Genomic DNA, 17,871 nt, shown 5'->3' on the forward strand with positions numbered 1-17,871 from the left:
CCAGTTCCTACAAGGGCAGGGACATTCCTCTCCATTTTCAAAAAACTCCTGAAGACCCAGCTCTTTAGAGAACATCTCCTCTCATAGCAACACTTACAACAAGTCTTGCTGATCCTAGCACTCACCAGCCGTCTTAAACTGACACGTAACTGTTAAAAACAGCACTCACTGATGCACTTATTCTTACTGTACTCTAATGTTTTTTAAATTGTCCTAAAATTGTTGAGAATTGCTCTAAAATGTAAACTGTTTACCATGTTGTTAGTCGCTTTTAATGTAATGTAAAGTCACTGCCAGCCCACACAAATCCAATCAACAGGACGCCTGTGCTGGTGAGCAGTCTGATTTCACAACACCACTGACCCGCCTTCCACATGACTCTGGTCTCCAATCACTGTTCCAATTATGCACCGACGCTGGCTCATCACCGTTCCAATTATGCACCAACGCTGGCTGGGTCTTTGGGGTAAAATAGCGCTTCTTCTCAATCTACAGTAGGTAAAGAGGCATTGAGGCATAAAGAGCATTGTTATCAGGAGCCAAATACACTTCCTAGGGAATAGCAAAGGATATAATGACCACTCCAAACCCAACACCTGAGTGCGTGCTACCACACTCCAAACCCAAACTCAACCCAACACCACAGTGCTACCACACTTTAACCCAACACCTGAGTGCGTGCTACCACACTTCAACCCAAAACCACAGTGCTACCACACTTCAACCCAACACCACAGTGCTACCACACTTCAACCCAACACCTAAGTGCGTGCTACCACACTTCAACCCAACACCGGAGTGCTATCACACTTCAACCCAACACCACAGTGCTACCACACTTCAACCCAACACCTGAGTGCGTGCTACCACACTTCAACCCAACACCACAGTGCTACCACACTTTAACCCAACACCACAGTGCTACCACACTTTAACCCAACACCACACAACCCACTTTGAGACCAAGGGGGTATTCCATCAACCTCGCTAAAGGCCAAACCTGGCTTATTTCGATAAGTCTCGCTAATTTTAGTGAGAATTCCGTTCCATTAATGAGGTTAACGTGAATCCCAGCTTGGTAACCATGGGAATTTATGCCACAGAACTAACCTGCTCCGTAGCAGGTTAACTTTCAAGCTAAACTAGACTGCATTTCCGGCAGGAACTGCGAAAGTGTGCTTGCCCTGGTCCGGTCACCAACGTGAGCAGAGTGAAATACGCTATGCTGAACCTGGCTTGATCCAAGCATTCTAACAGTGCCTTTCAGTGTTGGAGCAGTGGTAATACCTCAAAAGCTCTATTCAACTATTGCCTTGCGGGGTGAATGCGGTTAGTTGGATTTTACCTGTGGCCTGCCTTTGAATTTGGCTTCTATGACTAAAATCAAATCAATAAAATAAAACAACAGCAGTGATTGGCTGCAAAAATAAATAATGTCACACGTCTTGCACCTCTCAAAATCAGGTAACCTAGAGAAAAATTATGATTGAAAAATTTAAATTATGAAATATGACTAAGGCATTAAAATGCTGCTTGTTTGTCAGGATACTTTTTCACTGATTTATTTTAAAAATATGAGCTATGAGTGTGACTGTTATATATTCCATCCTGTTCTGTTTTATCTGTTTTATTCGGTTTTACTGGTTTATTTGACAAATAATCTATATGGATTTGCTCTATAAAGACCTTATGTCTGTTTGGGGTTGTTTTGAGAGCCTATTGATGTATCTCAGAATATGTCCACAACATTAGTGATGTTTTTTTTGTGTGTGTGAATGTATTTTACTTAACTCATTGAATGTAGCTGGATACTCATGAACGCATGTCTCTAATAGCCACAATAGGAGTAATTTTACCCAGTGGATCATGAAAATGTGCCAAAATTCACATTCCTTGCTTGTTGTTAGTACATTAATCCCATTCAGATTGCCACTTATCTGAGATGTAAGAGTTCAGTATAGGTTTAAGGTCTGGGGCAGGGATTTCACATTCTGTGACTTCTTCATTGAGGGCTTGCTTAGCAGCACTGTCCGCTTTCTCATTTCCCCTCAGACCAACATGGCCTGGGACCCAGCAAAAAACTACACTCAAGTTCTGGTTCTTTAGATGTTCTAGTTGATCAAGCTCAGCTTTGGTTGTACTTTTTGCGTGACATTAAAGCCTACTGGAAAGATTTTTAATTGCAGTTTAATTGAATGCAATTTACTTTTACGATTAAAAAAAAATAATTTATCCCTCTCACCCATAGTTTTCTATTTATTTACAAATGTACATAGGCCTACTGTAATTACATTTATACATAGTTATTCTACTGATCTTTATACTATTCATCCTGCACATAGACTTATTCTTACTACTCTTATAATGTTGTTTCTGCACTACAATGACACCGTTTCCACACTGGACAAAAAAGAGAAAAAGTCCGCTTCAACCAGGGTTTTCTGCTCCCACTTGTTTTTATTTTTCCGTGACGTTTCGGGTAATCACCCTTCTTCAGACGTCTACTGTTTCCACACTGCACATAGCTGTATGTTATGTACATATCTGTTATATATTTGTCATATTGAATATCCATATTTATTCTGTTTTATTATATTCTGTTAATACATATATCTATATTATTATTTCTACTATTATACTGTTACTGCTACATCTACATACATTATTCTACTTATTGTATGAGGTAACTGCTAATACACTGCACATTTATATTTAATTCATATTACTCTAAACCACCTTCTGTAAATCAACTGTATACTACTGTCTACATTGCACTATATTTCTTGACCTGTCTCTGTATATTTCATCACCTTTCTAAACTTTGCATCACATTGAATGCATACTGTAGGCTACATGAATCACAGCTCAGATCTTTGGTTGCTATGAAGGCCAGTCGTTCTAAATGGATGGTTGCTATGGCCAAAGGCCAGTTCTATCTCTGCCGTTGTCAAGCGGGCATATCCTAACCTTATCTTATTTGAAGCATCTCTATTTTACTTAGCCTACTTCCATACAGCGAGTCCCATTAAGAAGTGGCCACTTCATTCACACTTACCGTGATCCACACAGCAACATTATTAAATTAATCTGTCACCATCTGCCTATGCTAACGTTTGCAAGGAGGAGAACATTTTAATTTGATTCACAATGAAACGTTACATTTAATGTACATATTGACAATGAGTAGGCTAGTTTTGGTTGTTGTTGGTGGGGTTACTGCATCCCTTAGTTATGCCTACAATGCAAAATTGTTCCCGCTGATTGTTAGCTCCTGCAGACGATTTCAAAAAACATCAAGACGTGAAATGCCACCACAAAAAAATTGTTCGGTCTTAGTGAGTTAGGAGTCTTCATGACTTCTTTTAAGTTGTCACAGACTCAGGCTACTTTTTTAGGGCTAAAATGCTTCCTGAATTACTCTTAGTAAAAAAAAATAGGAGTCCTAAAGTTACGAGTACAAGCATCTCATATCAAATGACCATGGCATCACGCTAAGCAACATAAATCCCATACAGCAACATCTCCTCCCTAGCTTCTAGCCACACAAAAAATGAATAATGTTAAATCTCTGCTTAGCATGCTTCTCCGCTTAGCATTCTAATAACAGAAGGGGCACATTTATGTTGACCACTACCATATGACTCATTATATCTGTAACTGCATAAAACACTTACTTTCATAAAGGACGCACACCATCCAGCACATACACATGGAAACCGATATTTTATAGCCTGGCTAGCGCCATCACTTCTCAATGAGACGTGGTCTGGGAACCAAACATTCATTTTCTCATTTTCGTATTTGAAAAAAATGCCCAGATCCGTTTATTGGGTGCCACGGATGTCTATCAAATGCGTCTGTGCATAGCTCATCATCGTCTTGCTTTTCCCCCTGTTCTGTGATTGGTTCCCTATCTCAGGCGAAAATTTGCTCCATGGTCTCCAGGCTGCCTTAGCAGCGTGATTCAAATCGCGCCAAGGCAGCATGGGAACACCCAGGCTAGATATTTTAGGTACTTGGCCACAAACTCAAAATGTGTCTCTCTGAAGCTCTGTTCTAGAATCTTTGCCCTGAAGTCTGTTCCAGTTGCTAGGCAACATCAAATAAACAAAATGAGTCTTTTCAAGGTATTAAAAGTGTACGTGTGATTACGAATGGATGTGTGTGGTTTGCAATTAGAATAAACAAGAAATAACATTTCCAATAATTTCCCATGATAAATTACATATTTGCATCTTCCTTACTTATGAAGCTCCGTATGCCACCGTATTTAGTAAAATGTAATACAACGTTGCCACCTAGCGTTCAGATGTATTTAACATTAACGTGACATTGCTTGCTTATTCTTTCGTCAACTCCATGCTTTTAGGAAAACAATCTTTTTATCATAGTTCCCTCTTCAATGAGCGATTACCAGCTCGTTTTTGTAACAGAGATAGCTGTTTATTGTCCCTACAGAAACACAGTTTACAGAAACACCTATTCATATTAATACGTAGCCTATAGAGTGCTGCCGACCACTGTTCATTACAGCCCAGAATGCCTTGCATGTCTTTACAACAAAACAACCCAGTAAAACCTAATTTCCCGTAAACATATGCATTTGCATACTTGTAACATTTTTAATATTACTCTCCCATCATGACATTTAACAATAAGGAAAAATTTAATTTGAATACCGTCAATGTGAAAACAACTCTATTATATAAGCTATATATAGCTACTGTTCTCCTTGCTATTTCAGTTCGTAAGTCCATACTATCCCATGGCAGAGCAAGGATTTCATGATTGGGCAAGGCTGCCCGGAGACATTGTGGCTGCCCAGAGACATTGTGCATACTTGGAAGGCATTGTGATAGAAGTGCAAGTGTAAAGGTGAAAGGTGATAGTTACCAAATACCTGTGGGTGGTTTGCCAAATGATGGAAACTTTTGGAATATTTCTTTTTTTTTTTTAGCTTATGCACCCTCACACTGGAGTCCCCAGTTCATATACAAAATTTGGTATCGATATGTGACTGTGTTCCTGAGATATGGACGACTTTCTGTTTGAGCTTCACCCGATTTCGCTTTGGCTGTGACGGGCAAACGCTTTCGAAAAATCAAAAATCCTTCCGGTAACTTTTGTGAGGCTTGGTCCAAGGATAATGTACGCCAAGTTTCGTATGCGTTAGGTGAAAATTTAGTTTCGCTTTCTGATCAATCCAATATGCAAGCACACTTAATTAAGCTGTGGACTCGGAAAACGAGTCCAAAAAGATGGTTCCGTCAACCTGTGCTCTCGTCACCTGTAGCCTACAACTTCAAAAATATAAGTAGGCCTAGAAATGTTTTTTCCGACAGTGTCACCAAGCATGGATTTACACATCCACTTGCTCCAAAGAATTTATGAAGATTATGCGACTTTAAAATGTTTTAACTTCACGCAAGGCGCAGGTTCTAGGGATCTTGCTACTCTCGGTCATTTACGTTCTGTGGTGGCGTAACGTGCAGCGAGACGACACAACAAAGGACTTATATTCTTGCGTGTTCACAGGTTCGCTTCCCATACGAGTATTAAGGCTACATAGCTTATCACCTTGATAATGACATTTTTAGTTATACTCTTTAATGAAAGACATATACTGTTGATAAAGGGTCATGCACATTTGGTAGGCTGTTCATCGACAGTAATATGCTTTGCCAGGGGGCTATTATATCTGATGCAAGCCAAAGGATAATTCTGTAGCCTGCAGGCCTATAGGCACCTAATAATTAAGACTGCTTCATGTGTCGACGATTGTTCATGAATGTCAAATCAACTGTGTGCTACACAGATTAAATACTAGGCATAAATGACAAATTGAAAGCCATATTGCATTTCAGATAATTATATTTCAAACACTTTGGGACACTTTGGGATGGAAGACAATACTATTATGTTGATACTAATTTATTTTATGACCACCTACACCTAGATAATAATTTGGAGTGAACTCTTTTACAGTAATCTAAGAACATAGGCTAAAGATAGTTTTGAATGTCCATATGCCAAAGTTGTTTTTAGTTTAGGCCTACTATTTATTCATTCACTCGTTTTGTTCAAGCATAGACTGTATGACTGTATAGAGTGAAGCTAATCAAACTTCCAATTTATTTCAAACCATTAGCATTGTTGTTTTAAATGTAGGCCTATGCTTTCATTATTCTCCCATTTCTGTAGGCAACTATCTTTTTTTTTCTCTCGATGTTAAATTTGATGACTTTCGATGAAAATCCTGTAGATGGCGCTTGCCAAATCGAACAGAAATCGTCTAGTATTGTTTTAATTTTACTACATATATCCTCTTTTCGTCAATCTACTGTTTTGGTCTACTGTTCTACCTCGTGCATGAGCAGAGATGAAGCTGAACTAACCCTCGCTTAGAATAAACGAGGCCAAGATGCCGCTAACTTCAGTTAATGGAACGGCTTCAGCCCCAAGTGAAAGTCTACGCTAGTTCAAGCCAGGCTATTTCTGTTAAGTGCCGCCTTCATTAGCAAGGTTGATGGAATACCCCCCAAGACTACCACCAGATTTCTTCAAGAGGAACACAACTCCCCTCCTCCACCAGTTCAGTCACGGAGAACGCAGAGGGAGCTGGAGTGGGCTTCGTGGGTTTGTCTTGGCCCTTTACCTGCAGCAGGCACAAGTTACGGCAACAGTTTGAACAGCCGTATGGTTGAAAAGCTGTTTAAAAGCCACAGAAGGGGGAAGCAGCTTGAGAAAGTAAACAAGGGCTTATCTAAAAGCAAACAAGGGCTTATCTAAACCAAGGGCTTTCACAAGGGCTTATGTAAACAAGGGCTTATCTAACGTTCAGAGAGCCAGCTTGAGAAAGTAAACAAGGGCTTATCTAAACTCCCCACGTTCACAGAGCCAGCTTGAGAAAGTAAACAAGGGCTTATCTAAACTCCCCACGTTCACAGAGCCAGCTTGAGAAAGTAAACAAGGGCTTATCTAAACCAAGGGCTTTCGCAAGGGCTTATCTAAACAAGGGCTTATTTAAACTCCCCACGTTCACAGAGCCAGCTTGAGAAAGTAAACAAGGGCTTATCTAAACTCCCCGGGGCAATTGCTCTGTCATTAGCTTAGTCACTTTTTAAATTGTAGCCTACAATAAAGGCTACAAAATACGAGTTGCTTAAATAGGCAAATGCCTAACTAAAATCGACAAAAAAACAGATTGTCAGTAAAATAAATGAACGCACAGTAGATCGTACTATACGAAACATAAAAGGTAAATTCCCTTGTATGCAGTCAACGGAAATGGTTAGCAATAATGGCTTGGCGAAATGCACTGCCTGCCTGCTAGATCAGCAGCATCAGGCCAGAAGTAGCCTATGAAAGTCCTCCAAGGCCTTGTGGCTGAGGGAAACGGGACTCATCACAGTCGATTGCCAAATTGTGGAGGACTGCGCAGGTGACTTATGTTGCTCGCCCTTTGTGGTGTGGTTCGTAGGCTGCTGTTGAAAATGTGTGCGCATCATGCACACTGCCAGGCCATCTCGCTACTAGATTACATTGCGAATGCCCATGTTGTTATCGCAAACCATTTGACAGTTTAAAGGTAAGGGATAATGTAGAACGCCGGTCATTATTGGGAAAATAAGTCCCGACAGGGCGAACCGGACCCCGACGCGCAGCGGAGCTGATCAACAGTCTGCTTTCACTTGTGAATGAAGTAGTGTTAATTTTGTCACCTATTTTTAATTTAGTCTTAGTCTTAGTCTTGTGACGAAATGTCCTTTTTAGTCTTTGTCATATTTAGTCATTCAAATATCATTTTTGTTAATCAAGTTTTAGTCGACTAAAAGTCTCGTCATTTTAGTCTAGTCTAGTTTTCTCAAAAAGAAAACTAAAAGTATCTTAGTCTTAGTCAGTTTTAGTCAACACATTTTAGTCTTTTTTTTATAACAAATTATTTCTGATTACCATGAGTCAAATAGTGTTTCACACATCTCAATTTTCCAACAATATTGTGTGTCCACAGGGCTACTCGTCTGTTATAATTACTCATTCTGATTTTTTGTCAGTCAGTATGTTTACATGCACAGGTAAGTCGAGCTACAGTTATAGCTCGGCTGGGATTTGACCATATACAGTAAAAGATTTGACTGGACCACTGATTGACTGAACACTGTCATATTCGTAGACCAGTGTTTCTCAAAGTGTGGTCCGGAGATCACTGGTGGTCCGCAAGCTATCCCAAGTGGCCCGCGAGCAGACGTGGTAAAATATAATATAGATGAGTTGTTTGCAATATTGAACCAACTTGTATGTAAAAACAGTTCTGCAACACTGTCTATGTAAGATATGCCAGTTTAAATCATACAGTATGAATCCACACAATAAGCAAAGTGCAAAGACAATAAGCAAGGTGGTTCAGTGAGTAAGCCTATTGTGTAGACTAATTATAGACTACTGTTGAAGTAGGTCTAATCTTTTTTTTTTTAAGCTAGGGTTAGTTAAGTGGTCCTGAAACTGAAAAAGTTTGTTGAGAAACACTGTCGTAGGCCAAAGTATTAATGTTTTACTTCGCCTCGCTAGATGGCGATATATGCCCAAACACAACACATTCCCCAAACAGACTCTCCATCTTAGCCATAGCTAACTTGCTAGCGAACTTTCCATATTAGCTTACTTGCTAGAAAACTTTGCATCATCAGTCTAACTAACTAGTTAAATAGTTGACATTACATGATGAACATTTTCGTATGGACATTCTGGGGGATGTTAATTTGCATGAGAGAAGCTTCAACTTCTGAGTATGTAGCATTGTGGCATAAAGCTTAAGTAGTTATCTTGCTAACTCTGGCAGAAATCTCCAGTGTTCTTGTTCTATGTAGTTTCGTGTTGCAGCCACAGGGTTGCAGCAACAGCACGTAGACTAGCCTACAGGAAAGCTGTTGCGTATGAACTCATTCGGAATATTTTGAAAACGTAACAGCTAGATATTCTGTCTTCTCATTTTGTAGACGAAAATGAAGAGAGATTTTATCTTAGTTTTTATTTCATGCAAAACATTTTAGTCTCGTCTTTTTTCGTCAACAATAATGCATCTTAAGATAGTCTTAGTCAGTGTTTCAGGACATTACTGCCGTCTCGTCATCGTCTCGTCTTAGTCATGAAAAAAAAAGGTCGTTGACGAACATATTTCCTCTCGTCTTGTCTGACGAAATTAACACTAGAATGAAGTTCCAGTTCTTGCGTAGTGATATGAAAGACGTGAAATAGAAGCACAAAGCCCAAAGCATTCTGCAGCATTATGAAGAGCCGTGTAATAAAGCTGAATAGAAACGGTAATATTATAAAAATAATGTTATTACATACTAATATTATTGCAAAACGTCTGCTCCACTATTTGACACATTAAAGTGTTTCACAGGCGTTAAAGTCAGTTGTGGCGTTAAAGTCAGTTGTGACATTAATTATGTACACCGCACAAATGCATTTTGCCTTAGTGTATATTTGTTATGTTTAGGCAGACCAAATATCAGGGGATGTAGCCTTACGTTGATTCGTAAAGGCTGGAATACGCATGGTGCCATGGAAAATGAGTGGAATGTGGGTGCAGTCCACTATTTCAAGCACCCCAGGCATACATGAACGTACAACGCCGTGGAGATGACTCTCTGCTCTTCCTCGTTTGCCATAGCTATATAGTCGGGGTGAAGTGCAGCGATCAATATAATTTTTGCTCCTCGTTGATTGACTGATTTAATTTTATTAACACAGTGGATGAGGGGATGGAAGAATCAGATTCCAGATTTCCACAAGACTAGTTCACGATATATTTGCGTTTTATCACTTTTGAAATTGACTTTACATTTCCAAAGTTTTTTGGTGGTAATTATGAAGGTCTGAGACCGAAACGTTGTGTTCTATAGTGTTCTAATGAATAATTGCATGCGGAATGGACAGTGTGCGAGATCTCTGGTAAGAACTACTGGTAATTATACATAAAAAAACTTTTATTTAGCTGCAACAATCATAAAAACAGATCCCGCAAGATCCTGAAATGCGTCCACCATTAAGTTAAGACTGCATCTGCTGGGTTAAAATTCAAAATCAGAGTAGTTCTGGTTTAACCCGAGTTTAACTTGGAATCAGCTAATCCTATGTGAGTCGTTACAGCAATCACGCTCAACTTAGTGCTCAGCTGCGTGTTAAACTCCAAAACCTCGGTTTTAAAGAGTATGGTTTTAAATCACAGCGCAGCTAGCGCCATGCTAACTGCCAGAGCAATTGGCCCCCACGTTCAGAGAGCCAGCTTGAGTAAGCAAGAGCTTATCTAAACTCCCCACGTTCAGAGAACCAGCTTGAGTAAGCAAGAGCTTATCTAAACTCCCCACGTTCAGAGAGCCAGCTTGAGTAAGCAAGAGCTTATCTAAACTCCCCACGTTCAGAGAGCCAGCTTGAGTAAGCAAGAGCTTATCTAAACTCCCCACGTTCAGAGAGCCAGCTTGAGTAAGCAAGGGCTTATCTAAACCCCCCACGTTTAGAGAGCCAGCTGGATGGAATATTAACGACTGAAGCCCAACGTGGTGGCACTGAGCCAGCCCAGGGGGCAACAGCCATCACCCAGGGGGCAACAGCAATCCCCCATGCACATCTCAGAGCCGAGATACACCATCCAGCATTTCCACCATATATGAATATTCATTAGGGACAACTTATGAAAATTCATTAGGGACAAATTCAAACTCAACATTTTCTCCTGAATTTTTGGCAAGAAAAATAATCTTTTTCTTAAATATCACCAATCAAAACAAATCACCACTTCCCAGTTGGGCACACTCGTGTTTTTAACATTGCTTCCCAGTTGGGCACACTCGTGTTTTGTGAGACAGAACATGTAGACGCACATTTGAACATACGTTGATAAAAAAACTCCCTGGTAATGACATATTTACCCGTCTGTTGGATGGTATAAAACACTGAGGGTACCAGTCTTCCACACTGGCAGTCTCCATCTGTCCAATGTGGGAAATATCAACAGCATAACAGATGCAATTCAATTATCTGCCAGGCTCCAGAGGAGCACAGTCGTGTGTGTGTGTGCGTGTGTGTGTGTGTGGGGGGGCTTTGTACAGTAAGTGTGTTTAAATGCATTTCAAACAGAGTGTATCGAAGTGTGTCTGGAGACTATGTTTGCCTTCTACCACCAGATGGCGCTGTGGGCAACACAGAAATCTCTGCTCACTGAAAGCTGAGCCGTACAGGGACATGTCAGTTTCCTAGAGCACCATCTTTGACCAAAGGAAACAGCACTGAGCTACCAAGCATATAAGACCACCAAATATCATGTCATTCTACATTTTTGGAACTACTGGCAGACTTCTACCAACAGATGGCAGACTTGCGTGATAGATCAACTCTTCCACTGACCTTACTGCCAACAGCGTCCTTCTCCACACATGCGACAGTCTCTGGGCCTGTACAAATCAGCATGCAATACAGATATATATATATATATATATATCCATCACACATTAAAAACATGATTAATGCCAAATCAATGTAAAGGGTCTCAAGAGAAAGGTGCCATCATACCAGGCAATTCCTCCTCCTCTCCCTGCTCCTCTTCCTCACTGTCGGAGTATAGGGCTTGGTCTGCGGAGCCGTTGAGCTGGGCTGGAGTGTTTGGCTCCATTAGCCTCCTAAGCTTCTTCTCATAGACCAACCGCGTCGTAGCTGACAACAGAAAACAGCAAAACTAACAACTCAGTTGGAAAAAACAAACATACAAAATATGCAGTTGGATTATAAAACTGATCTGATGGCAATTCATCTATTTGCTTTCTTTATTTGAAATGCCATCTATGTGATTATTCATCTGACCTCAATAGTATCCATACCAGTACAATATATACAGCTCTGGAAAAAATTGAGACCACTGTACATTTTTCTGATGTCATCCTACAGTTGCTGAGTGACATTGGAATGAGTTGACGGTCATTTTCAAAATTAAGAAACCACTGCAAATTTGAATATGACCATCAACTCATTCGAATGTCACTCAGCAACCGTAGGAAGACATCAGAAAAATGGGCAGTGGTCTCTTAATTTTCTCCAGAACTGTATATAATTAAAGAGAGAGAGAGAGAGAGAGAGCAGGAGAGGGAAAGAAAGAGGGGGAGCAAGAGAGAGAGGGAGAGAAAGAGGAAGGGAGAAAGCAAGAGAAAGAGAGACACTGTTGCTGTGGTCCACTGCTCTGGCTGCAAGAGAGAGAGAGAGAGAGAGAGAGAGAGAGAGAGAGAGAGAGAGAGAGAGAGAGAGAGAGAGAGAGAGAGACACTGGTCCACTGCTCTGGCTGCAAGAGAGAGAGAGAGAGAGAGAGAGAGAGACTGGTCCACTGCTCTGGCTGCAAGAGAGAGAGAGAGAGAGAGAGAGAGAGAGAGAGACACTGGTCCACTGCTCTGGCTGCAAGAGAGAGAGAGAGAGAAAGCGAGGAAGTGAGAAAAGAGAGAGAGGGAGAGGGAGAGAGAGAGAGAGAGGGAGAGGGAGAGGGAGAGGGAGAGGGAGAGAGAGAGATTAATCTTACATAACTCTAAAGTTTTTAAAGTTTTCTAAGTTTCCTTTCTGTTACAAATCGCAAATTACTTTAGATACAGTTTTTTTTTTTTTAAATAAGTTTCCTTTAGATTTATAAGTTTTCTTTCTTTTAGTTTAGTATTATAAGTTTCCTTTGACCCCCAAAAACAAATATTGTATCTGTTTGTATTGTCATGTTACTGCTTTGGCAACACTATTTTCTGAGTCATGCCAATAAAGCACATTTGAATTTGAATTTGAGAGAGAGAGAGAGAGAGAGAGAGAGAGAGAGAGAGAGAGAGAGAGAGAGACTGTGGTCCACTGCTCTGGCTGCAAGAGACAGAGAGAGGAAGTGTGTGTGTGTATATATATATATATATATATACACATACACTTCCTCTCTCTATATACTTTTTTTGATCCCGTGAGGGAAATTTGGTCTCTGCATTTAATTTGATTGCATTGACTTAATGATCGTTAATGAAACACAAACAGCACACAGTGAGGTGAAGCACACACTAATCCCGGTGCAGTGAGCTGCCTGCTACAACGGCGGCGCTCGGGGAGCAGTGAGGGGTTAGGTGCTTTGCTCAAGGGCACTTCAGCCGCGGCCCACTGGTCGGGGCTCGAACCGGCAACCCTCCGGTTACAAGTCCAGAGTGCTAACCAGTAGGCCACGGCTGCCCAGGGAGAGAGAGAGAGAGAGAGAGAGAGAGAGAGAGGTCCATGCTCTGGCTGCAAGAGAGAGAGAGAGAGAGAGAGAGACAGAGACTGTGGTCCATGCTCTGGCTGCAAGAGAGAGAGAGACAGAGAGAGAGGAGAGAGAGAGAGAGGTCCATGCTCTGGCTGCAAGAGAGAGAGAGAGAGAGAGAGAGAGAGAGAGAGAGAGAGAGACTGTGGTCCATGCTCTGGCTGCAAGAGAGAGAGAGAGAGAGAGAGAGAGAGACACTGTGGTCCATGCTCTGGCTGGCCGAGGGTGCTCACCAGTGATGGGTCCGGCCTGGAAGCCATGCTGCAGCAGATGTGCTTTGAGGTCCTCATCCGTTAGGCCAGTCAGGTCCCACATGTCTGGCTCCTCTGGCCTCTGCTCCTGCTGAGAGAAGGACGAGGGAAAGGCAGCGCGCACAGTCAATCAAGCAGCCGTTTACTGGGGGCAGTGAGCCCGAGAGGAACGTCTTGACAATTCAGATTGTTGGCCAAGGACATCGAGAGCTCATAATGGAGCAAAATGGCTTTAAAACAAGTAAACCCCAACCATGGTTTACTTAACAGGGGCAAACTGTTAGAAATAAATTCCTAGTTTAAAAGGTATGGTAACTATGCCATGCATAGCTGACACTTTAAATCTGACACCTCGCGGTATGTTATGGGGTGACCCACATTTGGGAGGCACCAATCCAGTGGCCCAGTTCAGCAGCGCCTGCCGCCTGCACGAGACGAGCCGCTCTGACCTGACAGAAGGGCCGAGAGTATCGGTTGCACTGCTGGTCTGCAACAGCTGCAGCGCTACACTTAGCCCGAGACTGGGGGAGACGCTGAATACGTGTGATTTAACAGGGCAAAAAATAACTACAAATCCCTTTGCTGGGTATACAATGTCATTCATGCTGTCTGGTGCTTTTATATGACATATTAAAGGTTTTGACTGGAATTACACTTTGGAGAAAACAATAACATTGCTTTACATATATTATGATAAGTTAGGGCATTATTTTTATGACAAAAGTAGTACTTTGCGCATGCACAATGACTTGTTAATTGGAGGAGCCATGCCAAGGACTAAAGTTGCACAAGGAAATAAAATCTGGCTTTGTAAAGACATGAAATGTGGTTCGGGCCTTTGTAAACTCGTAATTGCCAGGACAGATCGAATAATTTGGCAGTAAAGTCGAACTGTAAGCTCAAGTTATTTGCTGGTTACAAATTACCAATTGTTAATCGGTTACAGACATTTAGACATAGACTGACGTGTGACCGTAAACTCACGCCGTCAACCTGGGCAGGCTGGTCTTCCTCCTCATCGCTGGAGAAATCTGCAGCGTTTTTTGCGTCGACGTTTTTCAGGTAAAGTTCCAAATACTCCTGTTTCTTACTTTCACCCGGAGGCAAAGCTATATTGTGCGCAATTAATTCTGACTTCAGCCTCTCTTTCGAGAACTGAGAAGGATCCTCCAAAAACACCGGCATGACGAGACAAACTTGGCCTCTACCAACGAGGCATAGCACAGCCCGACACCCAAAATTTAAAAATACTCACGGTAACTTACTGCTAGGAGTAAGCAGCTGCCTGCCGTGACAGCTGTAGCAGCATGAGGGCTGTTTGTGTTTGGGTATAGATTGTTTTATGAAGGCACAGGGAGATTGCCCTTGCACAATATATATATATATATATATATATATATATATATATATATATATATAAAAAAACTAACCACTGCAAAACGAGATATACCTATATTTTAATATGTATTTTTCTCTCCACAATGTTCAGACATTCCACTTGATGGCGTGCCGAACACAAAAGCTAACCAACCAATTTCACTAACTAATGTTAACGTTGGATAATGCCAATGCTAGCTACATTGCTGGCTTGGGGCAGATAATCGAACGATTCCTGTTTTATTTAAGTTGTAAAATTGTAAAACGTGTTTAAGGTGAGATTAATGTATTTAAGGCATTTTGTAAGTGAGAAGTTATTTACTGGCATCTCCCTCTGGATAAGGGTCAAGGTAACGTTAGCTAAAAAAACTTAGCTAGTTTAACAATATGCAAATATTTCCTACATGTTAATATTTTATACGTGACCTTTCTAGATTTAATCGTCATTTTCAGGGTATTCTGCTTCAGGGTTAGTTTTGGGACCCCATTTCATATACTCACAAAATAAGATGGACTAGTTGCACGAAAGTTGCTCCTGTGGAGCCAGGTGTGAATGTAATTAGTGTCTACACGTAACGAGCTGATTCACCAGGTGCCACACCCAACCAGGTCCGTGTAGACACTAATTATACCAGAGCCCGTCTCTGATTATACTCAAAAACACTGCAGTGTTACATGCACTGATGTTGGGAAATACTACAATAACTTTTGGCCCGTCATGATGAACCCAATTGTAAGATCCTTGTGGGATCACAATTTGTAGGAATTTATGCAGGGATTTATATAGGCCTACTGTATTTTTAAAAAATCTCAATCAATCTTAATAAACCCTTGCAAGATCCTGCAGAGACAAAATCCAAAAATAAATGTGACAATAGTGCACTTTTAAGAAGTGGGGTCACAGCAAACAGCACCGAAAGTTCAATAATGTGAAAGCCAAATATAACAACATTGATATTCCTGGACAGATGCTAATGTTCTGCTAATTTACAAAAAGTATTTTAGATTCACAATCTTCACTTGGATTACATCACTACAGAACAGTGTGTGTGTGTGTGTGTGTGTGTGTGTGTGTGTGTGTGTGCATGGCCCATCACATTTTTGAAAAGGATCACTGAGTTCAAAGTTATGTTTCAAAGTAACAAATAATGGAACCTTCTTAGAATAGTGGAGTTAAAAGAACCTTCTTAGTGGAGCTTAGAATAGTGGAGTTAAAAGAACCTTCTTAGCATAGTGGAGTTAAAAGTATCCCTACAATATTTCCACTACACAAAAGACAGAAAGATACTCGCATGAAGTGCAGATTCTTGAAAATGTACTTAAGGACAGTACTCAATTAACTGTACTTTGTTACTTTCTAGCCCTGCGCCCTGATGTGGGTAGAATGTTAGTTTTTGAGAATAAGTAGCTCTGAAGTCCAGATAACAGTGATCTGTGATATCAGTTAGACATACAGTAGATGGGCCTGTCTTTTACAGTAAAGACATGAAAACAGCAAGGTTTCAGTCCAGATTTATAAATTGTATAGTTTGTCTCTCTAAAAACAGCCTTTAGGCTGCTGTTTATTTTTCTCTTTAAAACATGGATTAAACCTCCATGGTGTCTGAAATGTTTAGTTGAAGTCCCATGTTTCTACATCAGTTATTATTCATATCATATATCATCATCATCATCATATATCATCATGTATATAAGGACCAGTATACAGTATATCATCATGTATAAGGGCCTGTGATAAACCAGTATTGCTCCTTGATTGAGCTTCTGGTGCAATGATTATCCAGTCGCAGTAATAAGGTTTTTCAGTCCAGAAGGAATTGGCCGACTAGAAACGTGGCGTAGCGCTGTCTGGTTGTCCTTGATGTTCCCGGGAGCAGCGCAATCACGCTGGCTGCAGACGCTCTGCTCTGCGCTGCTCTGCTCTGCTCTGGCTGCAGACGCTCTGCTCTGCGCTGCTCTGCTCTGCTCTGCTCTGCTCTGGCTGCAGACGCTCTCTGCTCTGCGCTGCTCTGCTCTGCTCTGCTCTGCGCTGGCTGCAGATGCTCTGCTCTGCGCTGCTCTGCTCTGCTCTGCGCTGCTCTGCTCTGCTCTGCGCTGCTCTGCTCTGGCTGCAGACGCTCTGCTCTGCTCTGCGCTGGCTGCAGACGCTCTCTGCTCTGCTCTGCGCTGGCTGCAGACGCTCTGCGCTGCTCTGCTCTGGCTGCAGACACTCTCTGCTCTGCTCTGCGCTGCTCTGCGCTGGCTGCAGACGCTCTGCTCTGCTCTGCTCTGCTCTGCTCTGGCTGCAGACGCTCTGCTCTGCTCTGCTCTGGCTGCAGACGCTCTCTGCTCTGCGCTGCTCTGCTCTGCTCTGCGCTGGCTGCAGACGCTCTGCTCTGCTCTGCTCTGCGCTGGCTGCAGACGCTCTGCTCTGCTCTGTGCTGGCTGCAGACGCTCTCTGCTCTGCTCTGCTCTGCGCTGGCTGCAGACGCTCTCTGCTCTGCTCTGCTCTGCGCTGGCTGCAGACGCTCTGCTCTGCGCTGGCTGCAGGCGCCTCTGCTCTGCTGGCTGCAGATCGCCTTCACTCTGCTCTGCTCTCGCTGGCTGCAGACGCTCTCTGCTCTGCTCTGGCTGTAAAGACGCTCTCTGCTCTGCTCTGCTCTGGCTGTAAAGACGCTCTCTGCTCTGCTCTGGCTGTAAAGACACTCTCTGCTCTGCGCTGGCGGCAGACACTCTCTGCTCTGCGCTGGCTATAAAGACACTCTCTGCTCTGCGCTGGCTGCAGACACTCTCTGCTCTGCTCTGCGCTGGCTGCAGACGCTCTCTGCTCTGGCTGGCTGTAAAGACACTCTGCTCTGCGCTGGCTATAAAGACGCTCTCTGCTCTGCGCTGGCTGCAGACGCTCTCTGCTCTGCGCTGGCTGCGGACACTCTCTGCTCTGCTCTGCGCTGGCTGCAG

The 17,871-nt window shown here is 42.2% G+C and overlaps 1 protein-coding gene across 8 annotated transcripts in view; it reads right to left on the bottom strand.

The window, feature by feature from the left end:
* The window catches only part of lemd1 (LEM domain containing 1), a 32,323-nt gene extending 16,780 nt beyond the window's left edge, over nucleotides 1-15,543 (bottom strand). Inside the window, exons 1-7 of one of the 8 annotated variants that reach the window (XM_048242118.1) lie at nucleotides 15,436-15,543; nucleotides 13,540-13,648; nucleotides 11,575-11,715; nucleotides 11,410-11,456; nucleotides 10,935-10,994; nucleotides 6,581-6,655; nucleotides 364-489 (exon numbers count right to left, since the gene is read on the bottom strand). In XM_048242118.1, the coding sequence (XP_048098075.1) occupies nucleotides 364-489; nucleotides 6,581-6,655; nucleotides 10,935-10,994; nucleotides 11,410-11,456; nucleotides 11,575-11,715; nucleotides 13,540-13,621 (531 nt within the window). In that variant the 5' untranslated portion in view covers nucleotides 13,622-13,648; nucleotides 15,436-15,543. The other 7 variants (XM_048242119.1, XM_048242115.1, XM_048242116.1 and 4 more) reach the window with 7 other exon arrangements.
* Nucleotides 15,544-17,871: the final 2,328 nt, after the last annotated feature.

Source organism: Alosa alosa, chromosome 4 (genome assembly GCF_017589495.1).
Source record: "Alosa alosa isolate M-15738 ecotype Scorff River chromosome 4, AALO_Geno_1.1, whole genome shotgun sequence".
Taxonomy (NCBI): Eukaryota; Metazoa; Chordata; class Actinopteri; order Clupeiformes; family Clupeidae; genus Alosa; species Alosa alosa.